Raw genomic sequence first — 20,411 nt, forward strand, 5'->3', positions numbered from 1 at the left:
TAGTCTTCCAGGTCCTAGTCCAGCACTCAAGCCTCTACACCACATTGGCTTCACATTGCAAACTATCCCATCCCTAGTACTATCAATAGTGATGCACTAAAGTGGTGAAGGGGGCTGCCTACCTTCCCAACGCGTGCCAATTCCTGCCGTAGCGTCACCACCGTCTCTTCGTAACGGCACCTCCTGCTCTCTGAGATACGTTCCACAATGTCACTGTTTTTCTTCTCAGGAACTGGGAGGGAGGGAGGGAGGGAGATTAGGCTGTATGCACAGCTGTAGAACTAGCCAGGCTAGCATAAAGAGAGAGTAATGTGCTTTGGAGTTTTTTTACAAAACCACTGGCTTAGCTGACATTCTCATGCTGCTAAAGAAGCCTGCCACATTTTAGTTCCATCTTCAGTTTTATGTACAAGTTCATAGTTACTCATTCTTTTATTTAACTAACTGTAATAAAACATATAAGTGGCTTACAGACAATAAAAAGGGAGGGCTTGACCACAATAGTTCAGGCATTGGTGACTTCAAGATTGGATTACTGCAGTCAACTCTGTGTGGGTTTGAAACTAAAGTTAGTGCAGAATGCTGCAGCATGGTTGTTGACAGGAGGCCCTGTCAGGAGACTTCTGCTCAGAGATCTGCACTTGTGGCCCATTTGGTAACAGCCTAAGTTCAAGGTGTTACTATCGGCAAAACAATTTTGGGTTTTAAAGACTATCACCATCAGGTTGAACTGAATGTGAGAATGCAGTGGCCACCAGTGCAACTGGCAAGGTATTGGCCAAAAACTGAGCAGTGGTGTTCTGCACTGGCTACGGTTACTGAGCTATCTTCAAAGGAAGCCCCAAGCAGAGTACTTTGCAGTAGTATAGCTGGTAGTCTGCATAAATGAAAGATACCACATTTGCTAAAAACACTGATTATGGTGCCAGAATTAAATTGGTAAACATTTACTTATGACTTCAGCAAGTCCTCGGACTTCCCGGGCAGCAATAACATTTTCACTTTCTTGAGTCTTTAAAAATGCCAGTGTTGCAGCCTCTCTGGAATAGAAACAGAGTGGGAGAAACTTGAAGCAAGAGACATTATTAGAGTTCAAGAACACATTCCAGTCAGGTCAAAACACTTGGGATTTGAAGTAAGGGTGAGTGAGGGGTGTGGCCTGGAAAAAGTTCCAAGGGTCAAGTAGACAGCACAGAATAACATCATAACTCTGTTCCTTACTTGTATTGCACTGGATTTTCAGTGACGTCATCATTGGGCATTCCCTCAACCCACATCTGCTGACGATGTGATAAAAACCCATTGCCAGAGCAGGTTTCCACATCCCTCACCAGCGGAATCGTTCCTGGGATCTGCGGAAGCTTGTGCTGGGCTATCTTGCTTCTCGCTTCTCCCAGAGTGCGCACAAGGTTTATCTAGCCAAAGCCAAAATAAAAATAATTAGACTTCTTCCTTTAAGGTGAAAGAGGGCACGCTTATACTCATCAGAAATAGAGGGCACTTGCCAAGCAAAGTTAAGTACTTATGAGTCCCACCCTGATTTAATTCTTCATAATATATTGTTGTCATTTTTTAATAGCTAGAATTAAAGCATCTTGTTCAAGGTTAATGAAGTGAAAGTTGGCAAGTGAATAAAGGAGAAAATTGTAAGGCAGGGTTTGAATGGCAATGAGATGCAAAAAAATAAGGGGAAAGATTTTGCCACACAACTCCCACATTAAAATTTTCTCCCTTACAAACATGTATACTAAGATTTCAATTCACCTATGTGATGAAGTGAGCATGCGTCCTCAAAAGCTTGTGTTGGCGTTCATCTGTCTTAGGAGACAATAGAGGAGTGTGCCTTTGTGGGTGAAGAGAGGTTTTGTTGCAGCTGGGGCAGATGAAGGTGCCTGGTTTTGCCGCTGTAGAAGCACTATGGTGTTTCTTCCCTCTGCGCTCATTCCAGTGGTCATTCCTCCCATGACCAGATTGACTGTCTCCAGGCACTGCAGTCATTTGCAAGGAATTCCCACACAGGGTTGATGTTGCCAGCCTTCTTGTCACATTTGCAGACATCTTTGTAACACAGAGTTGGTCTGCCAACAAGCTTGGTTCATGAAACTAGCTCCCCACAGAGCACATCCTTGGGCAGGCATGTTGAAAGTCCATTTGGGGGGCCTAATCCGGCCTGCTGGTCAATTTATTCTGGCCCCTGTGGTAGTTTATTTCCTGGAGTTGGCCCTTCACTTCATCAAATCTGGTTTGGACACCACTGTCCTTGGGGATTCTTCCATCTTCCATTCTGTGGACATGACCAAGCCAGTGTAGATGTTGCTGAGACAGGAAGGTGAACATGCTGGGATTGCGGGCCTGGGAGAGCACATCTTTGTTTGAAACTCTGTCTTGCCATGTGATGTCCAAAATCTTCCTGATGCAGCACATGTGAGAGGCATTGAGGTGCTGCTCCTGGCAGTTGTAAGTTGCCCACAAGTCAACACACAGTGTGCAATAGCAGCGTGCTCAACAAGCAAACCTGGTAGACCTTCATCTTCGTATTAGATGTTAGCATCACATTCTCCCATACCCTTTGGAGAGGCAAGCCATTGCCAAAGCTGCCTTGCCAATATGCTTGTCCAGCTCAGCATTAATGGAAAGGTTGCTGGTTATGGTAGAACCCAGGTAGACAAAATTGCCTACCACCTCAAGTGTGTGGTCACCAGTGCTGATGGTGGAGTGCTGGTGGGGTTCTTACCCAGGATGTTGGTCTTCATCAGACTGGTGGTATGGCCAAATTTCATGCAGGCTTGTGTCTTTGTGAAGCTTCCTTGGAGTGCACTGTCAAGGCTGCGTCATCTGCAAACATCTCTCAGATAAGGACTCGCCACATTTTTGTCTTGGTACAGAGATGTGTCAGGTTGAACAAACCCTGTCGCTCCTCGAATGAAAGTATACACTGTCTTCAGTCAAGCTGAAGGCATATGAGACCAGCAGGGAGAAGAATATGCTAAAGCAAGTTTGGGTAGGTTTCACACCCTAAAAGCTTAAATGTGTTAAGTTTTCTTCTTCTTTTAGAATATGTTTTATTGCTTTTATATGTAATTTAAAATACAATGAACTGCAACAATAGCAGGTAGCCTGTCATTTCTTGGGAAAAGTCTAATAGCAGCATGAAATTAGAACCATTACTTAGAACAAGTTTATGGACTTGAAGTCTCTCCAGATGTTTTCACATGGGTTTGAGGGTATTATCTGAAAATGGTTGCTATAGACCATAATGAACAAGATACTCCCCAAGTGATCCTGTGCAATATATCCCACAAAGAATTAGGACACAAATCTGGCTAGGACTGATGAGAACTTTAGTCCAAAACACAGGGAGAGCGATAGGTCTGAAAAGACTGCTCTAACCCAACTTTGCAACTGCCTCTGCCGGAGTTTAAGTCTAGTGGTGGGCAAACCGAAGGCTTGCAGGATCTACTGTGTGTGTGTGTGTTTGTGTTTGTGTTTGTGTGTTTTACTAGAACTTGCAGATCTACTAATCTGCAGATCTACTAACCAAAGCTGGACAGGGGTGTGGCCTAGGGAGAGGAGGTGTAGCCGAGGGAGAGTTCTGTGCCTGCAGTTCCCCATCCCTGCTTCAAGTGATGCTATTCCTCCCCCCACCCCGCCCAATCAGGTCTTCTAGCTTCTGTCATTGCTGTACCTCATCATCAAATATCTGTCTGTAGACTTTCCCACTGGGGACGACACGGGACACCCCCACTAGGGTCATTTTGCAGACTTTTCCTAGGCGCTTGATTGGTTTGCAGCTGAACTTTTTCTTGGGTTAGCTGAGAAAAAGGAAAATGCAAAGAAAGAGAAAGAAATAATTGAATGGTTTGGTGTCATTCCTTGAGTGATGTTGGGAATGGCGAGTGGGGGAGAAACTGCTGTGAACAAGACTTTTTTGTAATAGCATGGCATCTCAAACTGACTCATATATCAGCAACAGATAGGTAGCCGTGTTGGTCTGCCATAGTCAAAACAAAACAAATTCCTTCCAGTAGCACCTTAAAGACCAATTAAGTCAGTTCTTGGTATGAAGTGTGCATGCACACGAAAGCTCATACCAAGAACTGACTTAGTTGGTCTTTAAGGTGCTACTGGAAGGAATTTGTTTTGTTTTTTCATATATCAGCAGTAAATGCCAGTGTATGTATTACAGTGGGGTTTTATGATATTATAGCTGCAGTATTATTTGCAACTGTGGACTCCCTCCCCATTATCTGCCATCTACCTATCTGGGTGCCAGTGCCCTGAGCACATTTAAATAAAAGTGTCATTTATACAATTAATAATTGCATTTAATTGTGCAAATTTATTTACAGCACTTATTTATGCAAATCATCAAATGCAATTAGGCAATAACCAAGAGTGGTGTCCCCTCCCCCTCCCCAAGTCCTGTGCTGATAGTTGGGGAGAAGAGAAAAATGGCTTTTGTGGCTCGGATCAGGTCCTGCCATGAGGGATACATTTGAGATCCAAACTAAATGTGATGGGAGGGACGGATTATTTCCATGTGCTCCTCTCCCAGAATGCTTAGCGGGACGTGTGACTGCTTTCCCCCTTAGGGCAAAGGAAAGGACTGCAACTCATTGCAACGTATTTTTTGGGGGGGGGGCTCTCCTCTTCAACTCATCTCTTCCCGCCTTCCCGCAGTTGCCCCTCTCTCACCCGACACGAACCTTACCTGACGAACCCCTGGAAAGCCAGTCCTAAAAGCCGCCTCAAGGCAGCTAGGCCAAGAACGGCGTCTTTTGGTTGCCATGGTGACTATCAAGAGCAGGGAAGAGGAAGGAATGGAGAAAGTGCGTGTTATTCTCTCGCGGGACTCGACGGGATTCAACATGGCTGCTCCGATGACTAGTTGTTGCCATAGAGACGCGGAAAGCGGTTTAAAAAAAAATCACGAACGGCAGGGGCTTGTTTTTGTCTTACGAGTTTGTCATTGTGTCCTGGTCACTTATACAGTAATCTTGTTAGAAACAGCGATAACAGCGTTTTATAGAGTACTATTTGTTATAGTTGTTTTCCTCCATAATTTCCCCCACCAGAATATTGCGTGGTAAATAAGAGTCCGAGCATGTACAGAACCTGTCCGACTTTGAATCCTTTTAAAAGTTAGAATAACGTCAAGATGCTTCTGCATTTTGAATCCTGCTTTTCAATGCAAGATGCCCTGCATTGAAGGTTACCACCATTCCATTTTTTTTTAGGGGGGGAGATTGTAAAAACGTGGTTTTTAAAAAGTTGGGAAGTAGCAAAAACCACCACGCCCCAGCCACGGAGCTGTCTGGCAGATTTCATTAGTATACACGTGTTTTTGTCAGGACACAGGTGTGCATCCACAGTTTATGGAGGGGATTTGCTTGGGTAACTGGGGAGAAATTGTTTTGCATTCCCTTATAAAATGAGATCACAGGCTCCACCTGGTGGCAAAATCAAAACTCCATTTTCAGAGGCAGTCTATCCACACCAGGGGCTGAGAACAAGCAACAGGAGATGGGTACTTCTTTAATGCCTTGGTTGTGAACTTAACAGATGCAGATAATAAAAGCTTCTTGTCCAATCAAGGGGGATTTTTGATAAGAATGGAAGCCTTGCTGGATCAGACCAACTGGGGCCAAAAACTGGTGCCAGAACATAGCCATGGTGGCTAAGAGTCACTGATAGCCTTATCCTCCATGAATTTATCAGTCCTTTCAAAACCATCCAAGGTGGTGGTCCTCACCAGCCCTGAATTCTCCAGTGTTATAAGAATTCTAAGGTCCCAAATATAAAATAAACGTTCATAAATGTACAAGGGAATGTACAAGGGAAACTGTTATGAGAAAAAACTTCTCCTTTTCTCTTATGGGGTACCCAAAAGCCCATATAGAGTCCTTTTGTAGGTTCTCTGTCAGTAGGAGAAAACAACAGAGACCAACCAGAGAATATTGAGAAGCAAACCAGCTAGTAAGCCTGATCTTTATTAAAGCTGTTGCAACAGGGTGCTCCCCCCCACAGGAGGGGGCAAGGGAACCCTAGCAATACACCCAAGCCATTATATAGACATTTTAAATTGCCCATCCTGGAGTCCAAGGCCACCCCTGGAAACATACATACATCACAGAAGGGGTGTGTTGTTTTTTCCTGTCTGCCAGGTTACCCGACTGGATTACCTGGGCATACTGGCCACTCTTTTGTTATGCTAACTACTGAATTCCTGAATACAGGTCACAGGCTTGCATCCTATTCATATTTTAAATGTGCACTTAGTTGAAGGATATCTTCAGATATCTGAAGAAGTGTGCAGGCACATGAAAGCTTATATCCAGAACAAACTTAGTTGGTCTCTAAGGTGCTACTGGACAATCCCCCCCTCCCCCCGACTGTGTCAGACCAACACAGCTACCTACCTGAACCTGTTGCAACAGTTTAATAAAGATCAGGCTTACTAGATGCTTTGCTTCTCAATACTCTCTGGTTGGCCTGTTATTTTCTCCTACAGATAGGGAACCCACTTAAGGACTCTATATGGGCGCTTGGAGCAGTTTTTTCTTATAACACCAGCATTCAGCTTCATGTCCATGACTTCTAGTCTTATGAGATTGAGAAATATTCTCTGCCCACTTTTTTTATCTCCATGCACAATTTTATGTACTTCAGCAACGTCTCCTCTTACTCGCTTTTTCTCTTGACTAAGAAGTCCCAAACGCTGCAACCTTTCCTCATAGGGGAGCTGCTCCATCCCCTATAAAAGGGGGATTTTTATTTATAAAAGGGTTTACCCCAACCTTTAAGTAATAGACACTTAAATCAGTGTTTGTCAATTGAGAGTAAAGGACACTCATTCAGCTTTATGTTTTCCTTTCATAATTCCTTTCCACCTAATTTGGATTAAGGCAAATTTCAAATATATACCTATTTAAATAAAAAATAGTTATCTCCTACACTACATAGGCTAAATACTATAAACTCATCGGATATATGTTGGAGATAACACACCTCCCAAGTTGATCTTATGCCCACTTTTGGGGTCTGTTCTAATATAAGCCACTTTTGGAACAGTATTTTGGTTATTTAACAGATTAACATCTAACTACAGATGAAAAAATAAATCTTATACATTATTGAAAAGTTGAAATGAAAATGAAATAAAAAACAGAGGACTTGCAAAGAGTATTAAACTTATTAACTGAAGTTATGTGTATTGCCTCATACCTGAAAACTCTGGAACCACCGCAAAAAGGACTGCACAAACTTATTTCACAAAAAGCTATTATAAATCTCAAATTGACTGATTTATGGAAAAGTGGTGCTGTTTATTAACTTCTAGAATTAGTATTTTCATGATAACATTCAACTTTTGTGCATCTCTGCAAACAGCTGTAAATAATTATTCTTTATCTTCTGGAAATTATATGTAAACTAATGCACAGTATTTTGCGCTAATATAAAGTAATTAAAAATAATCCCATCTTTTCTTTTAATTTATCCCATTATTGTTAAGATATTAAATTCATTTGCTTCCTTCCTGAGCTCCCGTTGATGAGATTTTGTGAAATTTCTTCACAAAAAAACCTTTGTTAGCCTTAGGGCTGTGTTCTCTTCTGGGAAATTTTCTAGGGGCTGCATGCCAGTTGATGGGCAGGGCAAAAGCAAAAATGGAGGGAGCAATGAATACACATTTTACCCAAGGGGGAAAAAGACATTATAGCACAGTCAAAGGTAGAAAATATTCAAGGAGGGTGTTAAGCTATGCTGGGGACCTGGAAGATTTTGAAGGCCACATTAAGCACCCAGACTGAAGGTTCTCTTATCCTGACTCAGGGAGAGGGATGAAAAGATCACTTGATCAACTGGCATAGCTCAGGGTTGTATGACCACAGAAACAGTCTTGTGGAAATATATCTCTTTTGCATCCCAAGTGTAGAAGCTCCCTCTTCTTGGTCTAGCTGCACAGCCTGATGACTCCAAGTCATCTCACAAACAAGGAGATTTAGATATAAAAATTTTCAGATGTTCCACTAAAAAATAGCTTTTATTAATGAGCCCTGTGAGCACCTGCCTTGGAGTGGGTTCCAATGGTCCACTAGCCTGATTCACTTAATTTTGGCTTTGCCCAGGTCCTCGGGCAGGATACGACCCTTTTTGCGAGCCTTGGCTTTCTTCTTCTCCACCTTGGCCATCTTTTTCTTCTGGAGGTTCTTGCGGCGCTTGTCTTGCCTCTGCTGCATTTTGTTCACTACGTTTTCAGTCCGCTTCTCCCACTGCCTCTGGCGCTGGGCCTTGCGCTTCTCCTTTCGCTTCAGGGCCGCCTTCAGCCGGTCCTCGTCATCGCGGATTTTGACCCCTTCTGCCTTGTACAGGACATTTGTCCACTTCATCTTCACCTCCAGCTCCTTGGCTTTCCCCTCATCCTTGTCTTTCAGATCTTCCAGCTTACTCTTCCGAGATTCCAGTCTGCTCAGGAGTTGCTTGTAATTCTTCCCTGTCAGTGGAGTAATGTTGCCTTTCAGCGCCTTCCTCTTTTCCGCTTTGCTAAGCCCTTCCTCATGGACTTCAACCTTACTGAATACGATCTCAACCTTGGTGTCATTCTTTGGGGCCTGGGGCTCTGAAATGGCTGCTGAAGCCTCCTCTGCCTCCTTCTTCTCCGTTTTTTCTTTCATCCTTAACTCTTTTCTACGGCGTTTCTTTCTCTCCTTCTCGTATTTCCTTCGTTGCCTCTTCTCCAACACTGCTGGGGACAACTCTTTGCTGTTTCCCTGTTAAGAAACAGCAAGTTGAAAAGAAAGAGGAATTGTTCAAAAGAGGAAAGTGAACTTTTTAAGCTAAAAAGACAGTGCCTAGAAAAGAGCACTAACATATGTATCATTGTAAATCTGGTCACTGTATTATCTTTACCATTACATTTAAAAGCAGGAAAGCCGGCAAGGATTATTTCCTTCAAGAGAATTTCAGCTGGAAGACTAACAATGTAATTATACATTACTGGATGTCACAATCAGAATATTGGGTGGGGGGACAAAATACTTTTATGATTTAGAAATCACTATTGACCCCAAAATGGAAACTGCTTCAACCTTTCCAACTTATTCCTACAAAACAACCATAAAATCCATCTTAATAGCAGAAGGATGTACACTCAAGACCCTGATACCTTGTGGACTTAATCTGGAAAACAAAATTTAGGTTACAATTCTGAACCTACTTACCCAAGAGTAGGCCCCATTGAACTCAGTGGGACATACTTTGAAGACAGTATTATAGAACCGCTCTGCTAATTTCTCTGTAGCTAGTAATAATAATAATAGTAGTAGTAGTAATTTTAAAGGGATAATTTGTATATGTCACATCTCTTAAATTTTTTCCATCCTGAGTACTCTTAGAATTGTCACTATTTATTAACTAAACAGTGTTGGATCAATTTCAGTTTCATCTCTCACACACACAATCTATATATTACACGTTTACAGAAAAAACCTAAATACTGCAAATGTTATTGGAACTGTGGGATAACTAGCCTCATACAATCAATGTGCTTAGCTCACTTTGGGAGAGACTGGATAATCAAGGCTTTGTTCTCTCCCAGTTTACCTGAGTAGCTCAGGTGTAAGAGGATGTGATGGTTGCTCAGCTTTCATAAGTCACTCTTCAGTTCCTAAACCAATGATTTAGGAACTTGCCCCACTGTAATTAAGCCACATTTTACTGCCTGTGCAGCTTTTTCTGAATGCTGTATGGAAAAGCACATGAATTTGACATTTGGAGAGCTTGTAAGTAAACTTTTTAATTTGCCAAATGTGTTCTTTTTCTAAGCTACTGAAAGAGGGAAACTTTGGAACTCACATTAAGTGGCATATTTTAAAAGGCTAAAAACCCTTATTTCCATACTTTACTTTGTTGTGTATTTTGCTATTTCAAATCTCTGCTGGTGTTCTCTTGCCAAAGAGTACTTGCCCCAAACTTGGATCATGGTATCTCTCTCCTTGAACCAACAGAAAGGTTCTTCATTTGCATACTTAGGCTCATGCTTATCCTTAGGATCACTGCCTATCTTTCTCATGGGGAGGGGTAAGGTGCATAGGACACTGGAAGCTTAGAATGCATTGCTATAAGCTTATATTTTCAGCCATGTGATCTACAAACTTGCTTTTTAGAGTCAAAACAGTAAAGCTAAGATTATTAAAAAGCTGGTTTTTTTTCACCCAAATATTTCTCACCCATGCTATGTCTGAACAGAATCACAAAGTACAAGCAGGCCTGACTGAAGAGTGTGTTATATTTATACACTCAACTGTAGCCCTTCAGATGTTTCTAACCATCCCTGACCTCTGGCAATGCTGGCTGGGGCTGATGGGAGCTGGCTGTTCAACATCTGGAGAGCCATAGGTTCCCCACCCCTATTATACATCAACCACCCTCATCACATCCTCCAAAATCTGGCCTCCAAAGATGGGTGAACTGTTTAAGTTCAAATCAAGGTAGAGCAGAAGCCAGTATGATGTCAATTGGAACCAGAATACTAAAGGCATAGGGATATTTCCACCACACACACATCTAACAGTGCAATTCTGTGGGTGTTTATTCAGGAGCAAGTTCCACTGCCCTAAACAAGGCTTGCTCCCAAATTAAGCTGGCATATGCCTACAGCCTAAAATTGGCTTTGGATTTTCCAGGCTTTCTCCACATCTTGACAACATTTTAAAGGAGGGTGCTGATCTTACCTGGCCAGAGATTTCTTGGATCTTCTCGTGCAGTCTCTGCCGCAAGAGATTCATGGCTGAAAATGAGCTGGCTGTGCTCTTGTCACCACCTGTAAGGGAAAATAGGAGAAAGCACGTGACCTGTGTCCCAACCCAAATTGCTGCTAAACTCAACTCAGCTAAACTCAGTGGCCTGGTTCACACATAATGCTAAAATATGGGTTACTAAACCATTGCTTAGAGTTATGTGAGAACCCAGCCCAGTAGCTTAGCTGACTGGCTGTAGAAACACTCTCACCTGCAACATCATTTTGGCTTCTGTCCCCTTTCCCCCCAGTAGTCTGAGATCCACTGGAACTGGGTGCAGCATGGATAACTGGGCCAGATTTCTTAATACTGGCATTTGTTGGCTTGGCTGGTGATGCTTGGCTGCCCCCAGGTGCTGTCTGCTTGCCCAGAGAGGTGCCCACTATCTTGCCTTGCTTCTTCTGTTTCTTCTTCCTCTTCTTCTTTGGCTGGGTGCTATCGTCTCCCAGTCCAGTTCCTGGGAATGTTTGAAGGCAGAGACACAAGACTTCATTAAACAAAGAGAGGAAAATATTTTGTAATCTGGTTGATAAGATGCTGTGCAAACATTTCTGCAAGGAATACAGTCATACCTCGGGTTACAGCCGCTTCAGGTTGTGTTTTTTCAGGTTATGCACCGCCGAAATCCGGAAGTACCGGAACGGGTTACTTCCGGGTTTTGGCGGTCGCGCATGCGCAGAAGCGCCAAATCGCAACACATGTGTGCGCAGACGCACCACTGCAGGTTGTGAACGTGCATCCCGCACAGGTCACATTCGCAACCTGAGCACTGTAAATGCCTAAGAACATACATATTAGAAGCCCCTCCAGATGTTACTGGACTCCAACTCCCATCAACCTTAGCCAGTATGGCAGATCAGGAACGATGGGAGTTGTAGTCCAGCAACTTCTGGAGGTCTGCAGGAAGCACCAAGACAAGACAACTGAATTTTTCCAAGTTGCATTTTCAAAACACACTACTGTCATTCCATTGTGGCATCAGGACCCTTTCCTGAGCAGATTATAATCTAAAATGAGCTGTGGTTAAAATAAGGATAAACATTAAGTACTACCACTCTGAGGTACCACTTTTCATCACAAGCAGTATATAAATACTGTGAAATAAATAAATAAATAAATAAAAATAATTACAATAACCAAGGAGGCTGCACTATTACAAAAAACCCTGATCTAGAGAAGTAAATGACAGCATCAGATAATTGTACCAAATTTCCTTTTTCGTGGCTCGGGGGCTTCCTGGGTGCAAATTTTCTTGGCCAATTTCTGCAGGTAAGAGTCTTTGTTGACTAAACTGGCCATTGTGGGATCAAAGTCTTGTGAAGGTTAAAGATAAAAGTAAATAAACCAAAAATTAAAATAAAATCGTAAGATGGTCTCGCAGGGGGAATGTTGCTTCTAAGTCAAAGATGTCTTGTTCATTCCGATCATCCTCCCTTCGAAACTTCTACCCAGAATGCTGTGTAAGGCTGCTTCTGCTATGTCGACCCAAAGTGGACAAACTCATGGGGCCACGTTTGCATACTCGCTTTTCATCCTGCTTAACGACAGAGGGAAATTATTCAATGACATGAGTAAACTGAAGGAGACTCATGGATTGATATTTACAAGTCAAGAAAATAAAAATCCACAGAAAGCCATCTCAACACATGTACAGGCATTTGAGGGGGAAAGTGGACATCTGTTGGCTTGTAAAGCTATTGTATACACAGTTACAGATTGTACACTCCTTAATATCACATGTGAATGGTTGTTAAAGAGCAGACCTAATTTGTACATATGGGTACCCCAAATTGTACATCTGTTTAACAGAACGGGTGAACAGCCCCCACGTGTCACATCAGCCAGCTAAATTTTACTTTCCAGCAAACACGTGTGCTGGGTTACACAATAAAGAGAGCTGTTTCTACGCACGCACAAGCGTTTGCGTGTAGAGTGTACTGATCAACTACTGTGTACACAGTTTCCCAAACTGAAAATATGAATAGCTGTAGGAGCGTGCAGCTAAACAATTTATGTACAGAGGTTGTACGCTCGTCTAACGCCACGTGCGAACCAACACATGCTGGCCGCTCACGGGAAGGAGAGATAATCTCATATGTAGGCGCAAGGCAAACCACTCCAGATCTCCCATCCTGTGTAGGGCTGGCCAGTGAGCAGTTGGCGGAGATCCACCCCCTTAAGGCTTTTTAGGGGTTGGCACGCGTTCCCCTAAACCGGGATCGCAGGGCGTGCAAAGAAGGCGCTGCAACCCGTGTGGTTCACCTCACCGCGTGCGCTTCTCTTGCAGGAATCGCAAAAGCGCACAACGCGCGGCTCGTGAGCTGGTCACTTACCTGGGCTGGAGAGGAAGGCGGAACTTGCCTTTGTGAACGGCTCGGCGCTCTATTGGTAGACCCTGTGAGGAGGAGGCGAAGGATTATGGGATGTTGGAGGAGCTTCGGAAGGAGGAGGAGGAAACGTTTCCCCCGCCCCATGGGCTGGACGTAGCCAGTGAAGGAGGAACCGTTCGCAAGAGAAAAAGGAAAGATGGCCGCCTGTCTGCAGGAGGATTACATGTATTGAGTAAGATACTGAGATACTAACATTTATTTGTTAGATAATCGATCTATTTATTCAGACTTCTTTTGTGACTGCAGAGCAGGAGAGCGATGCACCTGGCTTCTCTCGCTTTTCAAATGCATGCTTGTACTTTCAGTGGCAGGTGTGTTTACTACTCCGGCGGGAGAAAGGCTGAAACTTTTCTGAATTAGCCCGCGGAGTAATGCAGCACGATTGCGGGTGGAAGGCTTCTTAAGCAGCGGGCGATGCACCCCTTAGTCTCGTTTGTTGAGCGCTGGGCGAGTTCAGATCAGCCTTTCTCAGTCTTACTGGCTTCTAAGGTTTTGGGATTTATGATTCCCATCATAGCAAGTCAGAAAGCTGGTCCATCTTAGCTTAGTGTGAGCCGCACTGACTGGCAGTGGCTCTCCAGGGTTGCGCTCTCCCAGTTCTCCACGAAATGAGGACCTTCTTCAGAAATAAGGTTCCAGATCTAAAAGGGATGGTTTGAGTAAGATGCTGCCATGTACTGAGTCGGACCATTGCTCCATTTAGCTCAGTGTTGTCTGCGCTGACTAACAACAGCTCTCCCAGGTTGGGTGAGTTTTACTCCTTTCCTCTAAAAAATAATATAGTAGTCCAGTATTTGTGGCTTTAAATAAATCGGAAGCTGCCTTATGCTGAGGAAGTCTATCACAGAGTTGGGACTGATGTGAGTTGTAGACCTAAACTTCTGGAGGGCACCAAGTTGGTTAAGGCTAATGAAGCAAAATAGGCTGGAATGTGACCCGTGGGTATGTATTTTGTTATGCATGCATTTTGAGGTGGGTCATGGAGATGTGCAGTTGATGGAGAAACTGTTGGGATCTGTTGCAAATTGAGGTTTTTTCCCCAGAAGCATTGATATCCTTTTGGGCCATCTAGAGCAGGGGGCACTGTTTTAAAGTGATCCTGCTCCTTCCTCCTGGGCTGTGTCCTGAAAATGGTGTTGGGGTATGAATGTTCAGACCCCTGGGCTCTCACTTGTGGTGTACCTCAGGGCTCTGTCCTCTCCCCCAAGCCGGGAGAGATCATCAGAAGGTTTTGGCTGGGTGTTCACCAGTGTGCAGATGATACCCAGCTCTACCTCTCCTTTAAATCGGAACCAGTGAAGGCAGTGAGGGTCCTGTGTGAGTGTCTGGAGGTGGTTGGAGGGTACATGGAGGTTAATGGATTGCGGTTGAATCCCGACAAGACAGAAGTACTGTTCGGGGGGGGGCAGGGAACACATAGGTGCAGGGGACCCCCTTGAATGGGGTAACTGTGCCCCTGAAGGACCAGGTGTGCAGCCTAGGAGTCATTTTGGAGTCACAGCTGTCTATGGAGGCACAGGTCAGTTCTGTGTCCAGGACAGCTGACTACCAACTCCATCTGGTATGCTGGCTGAGACCCTACCTGTTTGCAGATTGTCTCACTAGAGTGGCGCATGCTCTGGTTATCTCCCGCATGGACTACCGCAATGCGCTCTACATAGGACTACCTTTGAAGATGACTCAGAAACTACAACTAATCCAGAATGTGGCTGCTAGAAAGGTGACTGACTGGGAGCAGCCGCCGGGACCATATAACACTGGTCTTAAAGGATCTACAGTGGTGCCTCGCAAGACGAAATTAATCCGTTCCATGAGGCTCTTCGTATAGCGGTTTTTTCGTCTTGCGAAGCAAGCCCATTGACAGTTTAGCGGATTAGCGCTATTAGCGGTTTTGCGGCTTTTAGCGGATCAGCTGGTAAGCGGCTTATCAGCGGATCAGCTGATAAGCGGCTTAGGGCTTAGGAAAAGGGGGGGGGAAGGGAAAAAACCCCGCAGGAACTTACAAGACATTTTCGTCTTGCGAAGCAAGCCCATAGGGAAATTCGTTTTGCGAAGCGCCTCCAAAACGGAAAACCCTTTCGTCTAGCGGGTTTTCCGTCTTGCGAGGCGTTCGTCTTGCGGGGCACCACTGTACATTGGTTCCCAGTACATTTCAAGGCACAATTTAAAGTGTTGATGCTGACCTTTAAAGCCCTAAACAGCTTTGGCCCTGTATACCTGAAGGAGTGTCTGCACTACCATCTTTCAGCCTGGACACTGAGATCAAGCACTGAGGGCCTTTTGGGGGTTCCCTCACTGTGAGAAGTGAAGTTACAGGGAACCAAGCAGAGCGGTTACTTCGGAAGAATCGTTGCAGATTCACCAATTGCTTAGCGGCAGTTCGATACTCCGCAGGTGCTGTCTGGCGTTCCAAAATAATAATAATAATAATAGTGGTGCCCACTTTGTGGAATGCCCTCCCGTCAGATGTTGAGGAAATGAACAACTATCTGACTTTTAGAAGACATCTAAAGGCTGCCCTGTTTAGGGAAGTTTTTACTATTTGATGCTTTATAATTTTAATATTCTGTTGGGAGGCTCCTAGAGTGGTTGGGGCAACCCAGTCAGATGAGCGGCATCCAAATAAAAAATATATTATTATTATTATTATGTCAACCGTAGTTTATTTATTACTCTGTTAAGGAGGGCTGTTTCCCAGACTGTTTTGTACCAATTGTCTGCTGTGCTAGAAAGCTCTTTCCAGTGTCTGGTTATGTTGCAACTCACTGCTTGTAATGAATGGCTTATTTATTCAAGACTGTTGTATTGAAATATATGTAATAAACCTTTGACTTTCAATTGTGTTTAGTTGTAACTCTTTCTGACCTTTCTTGGTGAGCAGCTAAGATTCTGTCCTTGCCACCACAATGCCGCAGCAGCGCGTGCTCCCCCAGAGCAAGGAAACCCTCCTTCAGTCTTACAACAAGAGGCTGAAAGATGACATCAAGTCTATCATGGATAACTTCACAGAAATAGTTAAAACTGCAAAGGTATGAGATTACTTGTGGGTGGGTGGCGGGATCTCATGTCATGGGTATTCTTTCTTCCATCCAAACTCAAAGTTTTTGCTCACCTAATTGGAACGTAAAAATATTACCTCATCATTGTTTTAAGTCAAAGCTGGGGGTAATCTGCAGCCACATTCTCACATTCAATTTAAAGCACTATGATATGACTTTTAAACAGTCATAACTTCCCGCAAAGAATTCTGGGAGCTGTATTTTAAGGGTGTCAAAAGTTGTTAGGAGATATTTAGTCCCCTCCCAGAGCTTACAGTTCCCAGAGCTCCCTGTAAAGAGGGGATGATTGTTGAACCACTCTGAGAATTGTTGCGCAGTGAGGTGAATAGGGGGTCTCCTAAAAGCTGTCAGTGCCCTTAAGAAACTACAGTTCCCAAAATCCTATGGGGGAAGCCATGACTGTGTAAAGTGGTATAATACTGCTTCAAATTTATAGAATAGAAGGGAGGCCTAAATGTTCCTATAAGAAGGATTGAATGAGAAGCCTCCATTTTACTAGTTGGGGGTGTTGCTTCTTCTATGGCGGAGTTGGGGAACCAGTGGCTCCTCCTGATGATTTTGGACTCCATCTCCCATCAGCCCCACGCAGCATGGTCAGCAGTCAGGGATGATGGGAGCTGTAGTCCAGCAGCATCTAAAGGGTCACATGTTCCCCATGCCTGCTTTCGCCTGAAGTGTTTGGAACCTCTGGCAGAGGGAATGCAATAAAATCTCATGGAGAATAGTGAGAGGGCTGTTTTTCTCTGCAGAACAGTGGAAAAAAGATGTTGAAGCCAGTGTAAAAGCTTTGTTTCTAACATTTGCTGTAGATTGAGGAAGAAACCCAAGTTTCTCGGGCAACCCAAGGCGAGCAGGACAACTACGAGATGCAAGTCAGAGCTGCAAATATTGTGAGTAGAAAACATCCAATGGGAGCATATGTTGGGTGGGTTCTAGGGTGCGTTCAGATACCTGAGAGGCTGCCTTCTTCCCTACAGACCATCTCAGGTGTTGAGATCAGCAGAGGGGCTTTTTTGGTTGTACTGCCACCCTCAGAAGTTCTGGGTGCTGATAGCTTAGGACAGCTCATTCCCTGGGGCAGCTCTTCGATTGTGGTATTCCCTTCTCACAGAAGTGTGTCTTCTTGTTTTTGTTGAGATGTGTGTGTTTTAGGATCCACCCAATTCCTTTGAATGTGATTTGTTTTAACTGTTCAGTATATTTTAAAAAATGTTTTAACATGCCTTGGGACCTGCTGGTGAAGGGTGGGCAATAAATTGTTGTTGTTGTTGTTATACATTCAGGGTAATTTGGGGCTGTATGTCAAGATTGGATTACTGAAATGTGCTGTATATGGGCTTCCCTTGTGCTCATTCCAGAAGCTGCAGTTAGTGCAGAATGCTGCAGCACGATTGCTGACAGGAGCAAGACCTTGTCAGCATATAACACCTAAGCTAAGAGACCTGCAAGGGTTGCTCATTTGCTACTGGGCCATGTTCATGGTGTTATTATTAGTATATATAGCCTTTAACAGCTTGGGACCAGTTTACCTGCAAGATAGTCTTACCAAATATATGCCCAGTGGACTGTTTTGATCTGTCGAGCTGGCACTGTTACAAATGCTCCGTAATACTTGTTCTGGACTTGTAAGAAATTAATAATTTAGGGTGGCAGCACTGGTGCTTTGGAACTCCCTGTCCATTGACATCAGGCAGGTGCCCTCACTGTACTCCAAGGTATCTGCCAAAAACATTTTTGTTTAGGTAAGCCTGTCCAGACATGTAGAAGGCAGACACATCTTAATTAGGTTTCCAGCTTGTCATTGACTTTAATTATTCATTGAATGTTTTAAATCAGGGATCAGCAACCTTTTTCAGCCATGGGCTGGTCCACCGTCCCTCAGACCACGTGGTGGGTTGGACTATATTTGCCGGGGGGCCCACAAATAACCCACAAATAACCCAGAGATGCATTTTAAATAAAAGCACACATTCTACTCATGTAAAAACATGCTGATTCCCGGACCGTCCGCTGGTCGTGTTTAGAAGGCGATTGGGCCGCAGCCGGCCCCTGGGCCTTAGGTTGCCTACCACTGTTTTAAATAGTAGTGTGGTATTTTTCTTATGATTTCATTGTTTTATTCTTTTTGTAAACCGCTTTCACACTTTTTCTTTTTACGATCTAGTGGTGTATAAATAGTATAAAATAAATAATTTGAATTTATTTCTCTGCTAGGTTCGGGCTGGTGAGTCTCTTATGAAGCTTGTCTCTGACCTAAAACAGTTCCTGATCCTCAATGACTTCCCTTCTGTCAACGAAGCCATCAACCAGCGGAACCAGCAGTTGCGCAGCCTTCAGGAGGAATGCGACAAGAAGCTTATTGCCCTGCGTGATGAGATCTCGATAGACCTCTATGAGTTGGAGGAAGAATATTACTCTTCCAGGTACAAATGAAGCCATGGACGGTTGCCCTATAGTAACCACAACAATTTCCTGTTTCTGACATGGGGTGGGGGTGGGGTAGGGTGTGTGTGAAAATAACAACTGTCCTTGTTTTAAAAAGCATCCCTAAATTCCCAGCACCCAAAGAATCCAGGCCCCAAAGCCGTTTTATTGAGTACTTCATGTTTGACGTGAGATGTGGCCATTTTGGAGGGCAAACACACCATGTAACTAGGCCTTTCTCCACAGAGATGTGGAGGTGAGCTTCTCTCCTGCCCCCTCATTGGCATTGTGATCTTGTCACCTAAATGACTTGCAAACAGGAACAGGTATTGGATCTTGAACTGCCCAGAGTACCCTAATCACTAGTCAGTGTAAACTGCAATCCTAACCATGTCTACTCAGAAGTAAGTCTTCTTGAATTCATTGGGGTTTGTTCCTATCTAAGTGGGATTAAACTGCTTTGAAGCTTTTTTTACAATCAAGTGGTGTATAAATTTTATGAAATTAATAATAAATGAAGATGGCAGCTTTAGGCCACATTCATACAATACATTTAAAGCACTATGATGCCATGCTAAACAGCTATGGATTCCGCCAAATAATTAGGGGAGCTGTAGTTTTCGAATGGTGCAGGGATTACAGGGTTACAATTAATTCCCAGAGTTCCCTGTGAAGAGGGATTGATTGTTAAGCCACTCTGGGAATTGTAGGTCTGTGAAGCGAACAAGGGCCTCCAAATAGTACTTAGCGCCCTTAACTACAGCTCCCAAAATTCTTCAGGAGAAGCCATGATTGTTTAAAGTGGTATCTGATGCATGGTATGAGCATGGGGTAGTCAAACAACAACATCTGAAGGGCTGCAGTCGAGAAGATATGGAAATTTGGGGTTTAGGATGCAATCATACGCACCCTTAGCTGAAAGGGACCACAATTGAATAGAGTGGGGTTTGCATCTGAGTAAAGATACATAGGATTGGACATAATAAGCATTTTTTCTTCTGTCTGTGATGACTGGACCAGGAGTTTCCAGTTCCAGAATGTTAAGATGCATCAAAACAAAGCAATATTTTAAGGATTCTTTTGTTATGCCATTATATTATATATTATTATTATTATTATAATTATTATATTATTATACACACACATATATCCCATTAGAAATATTTGCTGCAAGCTTTATTGTAAATAAAACAGCAGTGTGTGTGGGAAAATTTAATTGTCATTTCAGCTGATAACTACATTATTTTTTTAAGCGAACCCACAGCTTGTTTTTGAAAACCTCCTTCCCCCTGCTTGTCTTATGCAAAGCTTGTTCCTCTCCTTCCAAAACTCTTCCACTGCTTTATTTTCTTTTGCACCTCTTGTTTGCTTCAGAGCAGGATTTCCACAAGCAAGAAGGACCAAGATAAATGGTTATACACATGCAGCATCTTTTTTTAAAAGGGGGGGTATGGCTCAGTGGCAGAGCATCTTCTTTGCATGCAGAAGGCCGCAGGTTCAGTCCCCGACATCTCTAGGCAGGGCTATCAGAGACTCCCTATCTAAAATGCTGTACACAGTACTGGGATCAATGAACCAGTGTTGTGACTCAGGATGAGGTAGCTTCCTACGTTGCTGTTCAGTATCATGAGGACAGAAGTGTTGCTTTATTTTTAGGAGAAGAACAATAGCTCAGTGGCAGAGCACATCCTTTGTATGAGGATGGTTCTGGGTTCAATCCCTGGTATTTCCAGTCAGGG

The 20,411-nt window shown here is 43.7% G+C and overlaps 3 protein-coding genes across 5 annotated transcripts in view; 1 reads left to right on the plus strand and 2 right to left on the minus strand.

Moving 5' to 3' along the window:
• CCDC180 (coiled-coil domain containing 180) overlaps window positions 1-4,846 on the minus strand; it is a 57,355-nt gene extending 52,509 nt beyond the window's left edge. For both annotated transcript variants that reach the window (XR_014152512.1, XM_081846898.1), the window contains exons 1-5: window positions 4,712-4,846; window positions 3,686-3,812; window positions 1,222-1,415; window positions 952-1,040; window positions 123-232 (exon numbers count right to left, since the gene is read on the minus strand). Coding sequence is in view for 1 of the 2 variants with exons in the window: in XM_081846898.1 (XP_081703024.1) it covers window positions 123-232; window positions 952-1,040; window positions 1,222-1,415; window positions 3,686-3,754 (462 nt within the window). In the remaining variant the exon portion in view is untranslated. The remainder of the gene's footprint in view (window positions 1-122; window positions 233-951; window positions 1,041-1,221; window positions 1,416-3,685; window positions 3,813-4,711) is intronic.
• Window positions 4,847-8,025: 3,179 nt separating this feature from the next.
• SURF6 (surfeit 6) lies at window positions 8,026-13,229 on the minus strand. Of its 2 annotated transcripts, none has more exons than XM_081847198.1 (5): window positions 13,133-13,229; window positions 12,005-12,333; window positions 11,011-11,256; window positions 10,734-10,822; window positions 8,026-8,771 (listed from the first exon to the last, which is right to left on the minus strand). In XM_081847198.1, the coding sequence occupies exons 2-5, from the start codon at window positions 12,096-12,098 to the stop codon at window positions 8,106-8,108; spliced, it is 1,095 nt and encodes a 364-aa protein (XP_081703324.1). In that variant the 5' UTR covers window positions 12,099-12,333; window positions 13,133-13,229; the 3' UTR covers window positions 8,026-8,105. The 2 variants fall into 2 exon arrangements, with proteins under 2 accessions (XP_081703324.1, XP_081703325.1); XM_081847199.1 differs by having other exon boundaries at window positions 12,005-12,336; window positions 13,133-13,187.
• A 7-nt stretch (window positions 13,230-13,236) lies between these two features.
• Window positions 13,237-20,106, plus strand: MED22 (mediator complex subunit 22). The gene is made up of 4 exons (XM_081847320.1): window positions 13,237-13,361; window positions 16,071-16,218; window positions 17,058-17,138; window positions 18,463-20,106. Exons 2-4 carry the CDS (start codon window positions 16,096-16,098, stop codon window positions 18,679-18,681), a joined length of 423 nt encoding a protein of 140 aa, XP_081703446.1. The 5' UTR covers window positions 13,237-13,361; window positions 16,071-16,095; the 3' UTR covers window positions 18,682-20,106.
• The last annotated feature ends 305 nt before the right edge of the window (window positions 20,107-20,411 follow it).

Source organism: Podarcis erhardii, assembly GCF_964252035.2.
Source record: "Podarcis erhardii genome assembly, chromosome: Z".
NCBI lineage: Eukaryota > Metazoa > Chordata > Lepidosauria > Squamata > Lacertidae > Podarcis > Podarcis erhardii.